The 10,568-nt window shown below is 31.5% G+C and overlaps 1 protein-coding gene across 1 annotated transcript; it reads right to left on the reverse strand.

Annotated features, from left to right (window-relative positions):
• Positions 1-1,821: 1,821 nt before the first annotated feature.
• LOC112754295 (UDP-glycosyltransferase 73C11) lies at positions 1,822-4,664 on the reverse strand. Its single transcript, XM_025801895.3, has 2 exons — positions 3,948-4,664; positions 1,822-3,022 (listed from the first exon to the last, which is right to left on the reverse strand). Exons 1-2 carry the CDS (start codon positions 4,434-4,436, stop codon positions 2,021-2,023), a joined length of 1,491 nt encoding a protein of 496 aa, XP_025657680.1. The 5' UTR covers positions 4,437-4,664; the 3' UTR covers positions 1,822-2,020.
• Between the last annotated feature and the right edge of the window lie 5,904 nt (positions 4,665-10,568).

Raw genomic sequence — 10,568 nt, forward strand, 5'->3', positions numbered from 1 at the left:
CAATAAACATATCAAGGCATTGAATGGAACTGAAGTGAACTAAAATTAGTAAATTAAAGGCCTGAAAACATGTTTTCATATTTAAGCACAAATTTAGGGAGAATTACAAAACCATGCTAATTCATTGAATAAATGTGAGATAAGTTGATAAAATTTCCTAAATTAAACACAAGATAAATCACAAAATTGGGGTTTATCAAGCAGCTGTAGTTGATCCAACAAAATGCCGAACCATAAAGCACGATTCCCAGTTTGCGCCCATCCTTATCATGCACCTCCACGACGTTCGTTAGCACCGCGCACAGCGCAAACTCCGCCTCCTCCAAAATGGCGTCGTCCAGCTCCAACTCCCTTCGCAGCTCCGTAATTACAGCGCCGGAAGGTTAGGGGTTTGCAACGATGGAAGGGAGCGGCCGCAAGGGAGCTTCAACAGAGGATTTGCAAGAGAGAGTGAGCCCGAGGAGGGAGGCCTTGCCGGAGGGTTAGGGGTTCAATGCATACAGGGCAAGGAAGGAGCAGCGACAGTGGGAGCGCCAACAGAGGCATTGCTACAGAAGACAGAGGGCAAGCGCCGGCAATGAGAGTGTTTGTTAGGGTTCTTCGAAGATTTTTAGGCCCCATTATTTCGAAGGAGAGTGTGTTTCGAAGAAAAGAAAGCGTAGGGATCTTTGTTGTGTGCATGTATAATGTAGCTCTGTTCTTATTGTTTCTGAAGATGAAAACTTAATTTTTTTTAATCGAACCTTGTCACCACGCTTTTGAAGCGTGCCGAAAGAGTTAGAGAAAATGGGCACCCTTTAAAAACGTCACGATAACGAAACTATTTTGCCTTGATTCAAAAGCATGCCCGGTGTTCTCTATCGCTACGCTTTTGAAGCGTGGAAAAGAAAGAACTATGGTCAAATCTGAAGCAATCGCCACCCTAATAAAAGCGTAGTCATTGACCCTTTCGGCCACGCTTTTGAAGTGTAGCAAAAAAAAGCGTGGCCAAATTTCTAATCAATTGCCACCCTTATATATAAAAGCATGGCAATTGATTCCTTTTCGCCACGCTTTTAAAGCGTGGTAAGACAAAAACGTGGCCACAGGCCTTTTTTCTTGTAGTGTCTTTTGAATTCTTTTATTATAATTGAAAATTTTGATATTTAAGTTAAAGCTTGAAAACCCTTTCACATGACTCTTTGAATTCGACTAGAAATAGTGGTTCAATTAGTGTGCGATACATGCATGATTTTCAATTACTCTAATTTTGAATAGGTGACATATAATTCGGATTAGAACAACTATTGAAAATTGTGTTTTCTTCTAAGGTTTAACTACTGGATAGGACTAACTTAAATAAATAACATGTAATTCGACCTAAGGACAATTTTTTAATTTTATTAAAAACTAAATCAGTTTTTGCGTTTAAAATCTTTAATTACTTAATTGATGACTAGTTAATTAAAGAGAAACTGAGTAATCAAGAAATTGAAAATTAGTTACTAAAAATTTATTGTAAAAGATCTTTGCCTACTTCAGAATAAGTAAACAAGGTTTAGTTTTCTTAAAAGCATAAACATTTATGAAGCCTTATGCTCTTTTCTTAATCAACATCTAAGTTTATTGTCTCTTACTCAAATACTCAAGATTCTAAGTAAAATACAAGTTTTGTCTTCATCAATTCACGTTATTTTAATCTAATTTGGTATATATAATGTGATATTTGCTTGTTTAATTTTTTAATTATCGTGAGAACAATATTTATTCACTGTGATATTATTTGAACGATTTAGTACACTTGTTGATATCTGTGAACTCTAATTAATTTTCACTCATCAATTTACATTATAATAAGCTGTAATAAATGTGCAAATAATTAACAGTTACAATTTTCCAGGATAAAATGAACTGAAGAAGACAGTCCATATGCTAGAAGTATGACTCCCTATATTAGGCTATTAGCCTATTATTTTCCATTATTATACACTTACGTGCTATAAATTCAACATTATTATTACGTACCCTAGTGCAGGAGACGCTAACGTGTTAACTCTAAGTCCTGCTCTCTACCGCTTGTATGTTTCATAATTTGTTGAATAAGAAGAGTCATATTAAGATATGAAGATCCACCTTTCTCAACTGCTCTCTTTGCCATCTTACTCAGTTCAATGACCCTTTCTCTTCTCTTTCTGCTCTCTTCTTCTTCATCATCCATAACCATGCATATTCCATTTTTAATATCTTCCTTCTTCACCAAAACACCTATCTTCTCTTCCTCCCCAAACTTCATTGCAACCTCCACACCAAGGCTCACACCAACCTTCAAAACATGAGTAACAAGCTTCTCATTCAAGAATTGATCTGCAAACAGTGGCCATGTAATCATTGGCATGCCAGCCGTTATCGCTTCTAAGGTAGAATTCCAACCACAATGTGTTACGAATCCTCCAACTGCAGGGTGTGATAGTATTAGTACCTGAGGAGCCCAACCTCGAATTATAAGACATTTATCTTTGTTTCTTTCTTCAAACCCTTCTTCTTCGATCCAATTCTCCAATTCATGCAAGTTCTTTCCATCCCTAATGACCCATATAAATGGTTTATTTGTTGCTTCCATGGCCAATGCCAATTCTATAAGCTGTGAAGTGGTGAGATTGCATAAGCTTCCAAGACATGCATAAACAACAGACTTGGGTTGCTGCAAATCAAGCCATTCTAAGCAGTTCTGTTCATTGATTGAAGCCTTGTTACCTCTTTGAGCCTTATCTATTTCATCTTTGTTGCATAGAGAAACAGGGCCAATACACCAAACCTTACCATTCCTTTCTTTCTTGTAGTCATTTACATAATCTTGCTCCAACTCTTCAAAGGTGTTTATGATCACACCATATGCCTTCATTTCAGCATCCATCATCTTCTCACCAAAATCCTTCAATTTATCTGTCATTTGCTCTGGTACCTGATTTTTGGTGACTTGAATTTGGTGAGGTATGCCAGGAATAGTGAAGTACTCAAATTCTGAGGTGATGTTCGCAGCAACCTATAAATGTTACTCGAATACAAAACACAAGAATTAAAAATAATATCAGGTAATATCATATTAAAGTAAACAAAAACATTAAAGAATCATCAAAATTTAAAAATATAATAAAAAAATATGTTGTTGAATTACTAAAAAAAATTAAACTAAAAAAATTGAATTGATAATTAAGTGATAGTCGAAAATAATATATTTTAATCACCCCTTATATTTTTATTAAAATAATGTTTTATATGCACCTCCTAGGTTATATGCACTATCTATATCTATATATTATTTTGGCAACTACTCTCATGAAGATGCTAAAAACATCTTTTCATGATGATCCTTGTTTAAAAAGTATAACTTATTTATTTAGCAACACTTTAAATAAAGATAACACTTTTACTTCAAATAAAATCAAGCCCTACAATCTATCATCCAATGGTCAAAATGATGTATCTTCACATGATGATAATCATTAAATCTTCATTGGAGTACCTACCTATTATTTTTGTATATCTTTCGCTTTCAATATTTAAAGTAATTGATAATAAATGAGAGAAGATAAAAATTTATTATTTAAACTATAAATGAAAAGAAAAAGAAATATAAAAAAGATGTATAGAAAAGTGGCTGAAATATTCTCTTTTAAAAATGTAAATCACGTAAACCTCTTTTAACTTTAAAATTTGAATACTTACATATATCTTGTTTTTTATTTTATGTTAAAATTATTATTTTTAAACCTAACAAGAATTAAAATTCTAAATATATTGATTATAGAAACTCTGAGAAATTATATGTATTAAAACTATTTATCGCAAAACTTAATTTATTAGATAGAATTACCTAAATAATTATATTTAATAACAAATACACGAACAGTTCTAACAAAATCAGAAGTTATTATATAAATGAAGTGTTTGTGCATTATAGGAAGCACCTTGGAAGTGTTTATCTTGTACAAGCAATGGAGGCAGAAGCAGCAAAAGCCATGGAAAGAGATTCTTGGGATGTTGTGCTTCTGAGCAAGTTGAGAAGTCCAAGGAATGCAAAAATCAGAGATAATGCAAGTTGGTTTCGGTGTGATCTCCTCGAACAACTCCTCTGCTGGTTTTTGGAGCAACGTGATTGCATGGAAGAAATTGACCATGGCGTCTGAAGAAATCACCATGTCGAAGCTTTCAGACCCATCAGGTAAACCTGCTTCCTTAGATGGAAACGGGAGCTGTATTAATTGGATTTGAAGGCCGGAAGAGATGGCGCGAGAAAGAACTGAACTGAAACGGGAAGCGTTCTTTGGTGTGGTGAAGATGGTGACGATGACACCACGGTGTGCCAAGAGTTTTGCAATGTCCATCATGGGGATGATGTGGCCTTGAGCCATTAGAGGGAATAAGATGAAGTGAGGTTGGTTTGTTTGGAAAACCATGGCTGATATTGCGGCTAATGGCTACAATAATGATTAGAAGTAAATGACTAAATGATATGTGTTGTGCGTATGCTACATATGTTGGGCTCTATTTATATATAATTATATATATATATATATATATATAGGAAATGTAGCTTTTTTGTTCTGGTGGAGCCGTGGAGGTGTTTGATTTTATTTCTCATACATCAAATACGTGAAAATACATACATATATATATATATATATATATATATATATATATATATATATATATATATATATATATATGTGCGCGCGCGCCCCCTCTGTGGTGATTGTTAAAGTTGGATGGCTACAATGATTATCTTTTGTCCACTAATCAATTGCTGACATGTGGAGAGGTGGATTTTGTTTGACTTTTATTTGATTGAGTCTAAACACAATAAATTTGATAATCATCCACGGTAACTGCAGGTTCTATTAATTAGAAAGAATTCTTCTCCTGAGCACCGTTTTTTTGTTCGTGAAATCACCTATTCTATTTCGTTTTAGACATGGCATGAGCCGGACAAACCCGACCTACATTCAGGACTGACCCAAATCCCAGATAGATACCAATTGGACCCTCCCTAAATCAAACTATTGCACCCCCTTCCTATCGCTTTCTTTACCTAACTACTAAAGTTAGCTTTGGTTGAAAAGAAAGAAATTTAAAAAATATATATTTTTTTAGATATATTTAAATAAAAAAATTAAAAAATATTATTAATAGATAATTTTATTTTTGTATTATAAAATATATTAAAAAAATAAAAAGATAATATTAAAAATATAAAAAAAAATATTTTTTAGTATTGGAAAAAAAAATTAGTAGATTTTATCTCTTTATTTTTTTCTTTAATTTTTTTTCAATCAAACAATGAAAAATAATAATTTTTTTTTTATTTTTTTTCTCCTTTTTTTTTTTATTTTTCTTTCAAACAAACATAGTGTAAACGATCAAAATAGAGCAAGAAAGAACCACAAGAAAGCTTCTTTTTTTTCAAAACAGAACAACACTGATGGATGCAATGAATAGAACTACTACTGCTCAAAGTTGATGGCGTAAAAGAGAAACACTTCTATTGCTCCAGCGTTGATGGATGGAGGTGAAAAGTTATTGCTTTGACACCTTTGGATGGGAGAAAAGTGTAACATCTTAACTATCAAAATGTTACGTTTTCGACTGCGTTGGTCTAATAGGTCGAGTATTACGACGACTCTTAAAATATTTAATACTAAAATATGAGCCTATTTAAAACTTAAACCGTATTTTTAAAAAGACCGTTTAAAACAAAACATAAAGCCATACTTACAAACTATATACATACATATACATAGTATTAACTTACAAGCTTTACATAAAACAAATCCTATCCCTCTTACAAATTTTGAAAAGTTAAAAGGCGAGAAAAACATAAATACTAAAATAATATAAAATTATCGTCTAAACAGAAAAGAAATAAGCTTTTCTGAACTTTGTCGTCTATAACCTGAAAGAGAAAAGACCTGTAGGGGAGTGAGAACATCATCCTCGCTGGTTCTCACTATGGAGTTAGAGAATTGTTATAATAAGATACCTAAAAATAAAACTGTTTTAAAAATATAGTGATTAGCATCCGCCTTATGAATCTTTTCCAAACCAAAGATTCATACTCAAAAATTTGAAATCCTTCTTAAAGTGAAATCCGTTAATTCTTCAAAAATTCAAAACCTTTTTAAAAGTCTCTCCTAAACGGTATGAATGGCCAAACTATTCCAAGCATAGGCTCATTAAGTCTATGTTGAATCAGTTTAATTTTTCATACTTTTCTAAACTAGAAACACAAACCAAACATGGCCTTCGGCCCATCACAAAAATCAATCACGGCCATAGGCCCAAATAATTCAATAATCAACAACCAATCCACCACAATCCAACCAATTTTCAGTCATACACACAAGTAAGAAGGTTCAAACACAATCAAGTAGTTACATCAAGTAGAGCAATTAGCAATTAAACATAATTATTCACATAGGAAAACCAATTACAATATGCACACTCAAACAATGTCACATAGATGCATATGATGAATGCCTGCCCTATGGCTAATGAGTCTCATTTGTCGGTTATAAAGCCAAACCAGACATGTCCGGTAGCTAACCCTGAACAGAACCCCAAACAAGGAGCAAGTGGGACAATGCCACAACCCTTGCATCTTACCCGCGTACCAGGAGCAGGGAACAACTTTACTCTGCCTCTTACCTAGGTGGTGTTACAGTTCTCAATTCGGAACAAGCGGCGATAAAATTCCACCCTTACATCTTACCCAGAGTTTTGAACTCTCAACCGGAGCAAGTGGATAACACCACCTCATCTTAACCGGTATTTCGCCTCTTACCCAGAGCAAGTGGATAACACCACTGCATCTTACCCGAAGGCATATTACAATCAAATTCAAGCTCATTTTCATTATCCTACCAACTCATTCATAATCATTTTCAAACACAACATACAGCTCAATCTTTGGCTGTCGCACATGAGTCTGTCGGTGAATATAGAACATATTTTGCATACTTGCTTCGTCAATGATCGGCATAATATCAAATTGTATTAGACACCAAAAATTATAACGAGATTTTGGTACAGGATATTGCTCACTCTCCTCAACATATCGTTCTTCATACTTTGACAAAGACCATTTTAAAACTATGTGAATGTCATGGTGCATGGAACCACAAACAAAATCCAATTCTCACATACAAAACTCACTCCTTCATGAGTATTTCGTATAATCTCACCGTTGTGATACACCACCAAATTTGCAATACCCTCATCACACCAAAAACATACTCAAGCAACTCTTCTCTTCACGATAAAATGATACCAAGTTTTGTCTTATATAGAGAGAGTACTTAACACGCAGACCATGTGTTGCATTGCCAACGAATCAAAGTGCGACATGTCGATATCACGCCCAACGTGCTAAGTCAGCACGCTCTCCACATGTTGACAGCACGACTCCCATATGCTGAGTTAACACGTTCCCCACGTGCTCAGTCAGCATAATCTCCACAAGTTGTAACTGTCCAACTGACATATCCATTGATTTACAAATACACTAAGACCAATTTCTATTAAAAACACCAGTAATATTTTCATATGAAAAAAAAATGGCCTCATATAAAAACTTAAAATATGTACTTATATATTCTAAAAGTACGTAAATTGAGTCATTTCTTTCGTTATAAAGACTGTTTTAACAAACAATGTATAAATATGCTTCTACAATTGTTAAATTGGGATATATGCTTCTACAATTGTTAAATTGGGATATGCCTCACTTTTACTAATAAAAACAAATAGTTTAAACCTCACCTAAATTTAGCTTTTCTTCATAAAAAAGAAATTTGCTATTGATGATGTAAGAGCATATGCAAAATGGCACTACAGTGGAGATTATCATCAATTATTTGAGGACTTGCATTGGTGGGCACAAGGATGATAGAACTAGAATCATATGGACATCGTAACAGAGCCTTCTACAGTTCTACATCGCAATTTTCTTTTAATTTTGTGTGCCAAGATGCAAACAAACAAAAGAGAAAGAAGTGACGTGATTAGATTCGATTCAGTCAAAGAAATGTAAAAATAAAAATAATAATTGTCTAATTTATTAAAAAAATTTAAAATTAATATTTAATTTTAAATATAAAAATAATTAATTTTTTAATTTTTATTTTTTATTTTTAAGAAATTGAATAAATTTGATACCAATTCAAAAAGACACACCAAAAATTTTGAAAAAAAAATAAAAAAAAAAAAAACCAGAAAAGGGAGAAGTCTGACATGTCACATGTGTATGAGATTGCTTACTCTATATTATAGATAGATTAGCTAGGTGCTTCTGCAAGATGCATGGCTTTGCCGTCTCTTCGATAACCTCCACAATTAAAAACGAGGACTGTATTATTCAGGTAAGGAACTAACCGAACTAACCTACGTGGAAATTCTCTTTCCACGCACTCCTCCTTTGGCATGCAATAATGACAAATCCAACATTTCATTGTATTGTATAAGAACACTCAAACAAGTACGTTTAAAATATTTTTATATAAAAATATTTGATTTTATTTATTTAATAAATTATTATGTATTAAATTTTTATATAATATAAATTAAAAATATTATTTTTATTAAAAAATATTATTATATTTTTAAAATTATTAATTTGTTAATTTGTCTAAAATCTAAATTTTAAATAAAAATTTTATGAAAAGTTCGTTTTATTTTGATATTTTTTACAAATTTTATAATATTATTTTTTACTTTCATTTTAGTATCATTTTAATACCTTTTTTATTTTACAAATTTAATAATCTTTCACGAATTAAGTTTTTTCTTTAACTTTTTAAATATTTTTTATTTTTGAAGATTTATATTTTAATTTATCAATTTTATTACTAATTATTCTATTTTAATTCTAATAATTTTTATTTATTTTTAAAGTCTTTGAATAAAATTTATTGTGAAATTAAAATTTTAAAAAAAATTATTTGATATTGATTTATAAAATTTCGTGTCAGTTTGAATAAATATTAGTTAAAGTTATTAATATAAATATTTTTTTTGAATTTTTAATTTTATTCATAATTTATATTTTTATTATTAATCTATATTTGTTAGAGTCGTTTTTGAACTGTGATTAAATAAATAACTTTATAAAAAGTTATTTTTGTTATTTTTATATGAACAGTGTTCATTGCAGAATTGTATTTTGCTTTACAACTAAAAAATGTATTTAAATTTTAATTTTTAGCAGTATTTCGAAAGTATCGGCTTGCATAAAATCCTAAGAAAACGGAAGACCAGGAGGAGATGCTGGATTTTTTTAAATAAATAAAAAAATATTTTATTTATAAAAATATGTAATTTGTAGTATTTTTATCGATTTACACTTTATTACTTATCTTGTTTATAGTATAAACAAAATAATATTGTATATATTTTGTTTACATTATAAAATAGATAAGACACAATACGACGTAGGCATATGATGTTTGCACACGTGATGTGTAACATGGTTATCTTATTTATCGTATAAACACGATATACATAATGTTATTTCGTTTACAATGTAAACAAGATAAGTAAGAAGCGCGCCTATATATTAAACTCGTTTACAACGCCTTTTGAAATCACATTTTATCCATTTCTTCTACTTTTCTCCCTCTTTTATCCTTTTTTAATTATATTATCGAGGTACTCGGAGATTATGGTGCGTGCAGATGCACGAGATGAGGACATCAATCGCCTGAAAGCGACATTGCATATCGCTGGAGCAATCGACTTCCAGGTTAGTATTATTATTTTTATGTTTAAGTTAAATAAGCATATATTTATAGTCATAATTAGCGTACTTTTATAGATGTTATATATATTAGGTGGTAGAATGTATTGTTAATAAGTGTTAATTGATAGGGTTTGGTTTAACTTACTAGGTAAAATTATTTTATTAAGTAAATGTTTATTGTATTTTGTTATTTATTTAATTTGATTTCTATATTTTTAATTTTAATTTTGATAACTTGGTAGATATCTTTTTTTAGTCAGTATTAATGGATATGTATGATTTTAGTATTAGTTAAATTAATTTATTAAGTAAATGTTTATTCATTTTATTTTTATTTAATTTGATTTTAATATTTTTAATTTTAATTTTGATAGTTTTGTAGATAATCATTTCTAACTGTTATTCAACATTTTAATGGGTGGGTGCTTCCATAATTTTCAAACATGGTATGAGCATTCGACTTGGGATTGGGTGGAGCAGCTACTTGGTGTTAGGCCTCCCCATGGTGGACAGCAGGGTGCATAGAGGAAGGAGTCTTTCTCCATCAAACTAATATGGTTTCAGGACCGGATTTGGCATATGTCCAATACCATTGATCCAACCACCCTTCAATAGTATACGAGGTGTTACATACTGTTGTTGATTGGGGGTTACTTGATAACTGACAAGTCAAATAATTAGGTTCATCTTCGGTGACTGCCACTATTGGATGACTTTCAGAGATGCCGTGGTTTGTCTTGGAGATTTGTTGTGCTTGCATGGACGTACCACACTTTATGCTCTGCAGCACATTGAGACA

This window comes from Arachis hypogaea, chromosome 16 (assembly GCF_003086295.3).
Source record: "Arachis hypogaea cultivar Tifrunner chromosome 16, arahy.Tifrunner.gnm2.J5K5, whole genome shotgun sequence".
Taxonomy (NCBI): domain Eukaryota; kingdom Viridiplantae; phylum Streptophyta; class Magnoliopsida; order Fabales; family Fabaceae; genus Arachis; species Arachis hypogaea.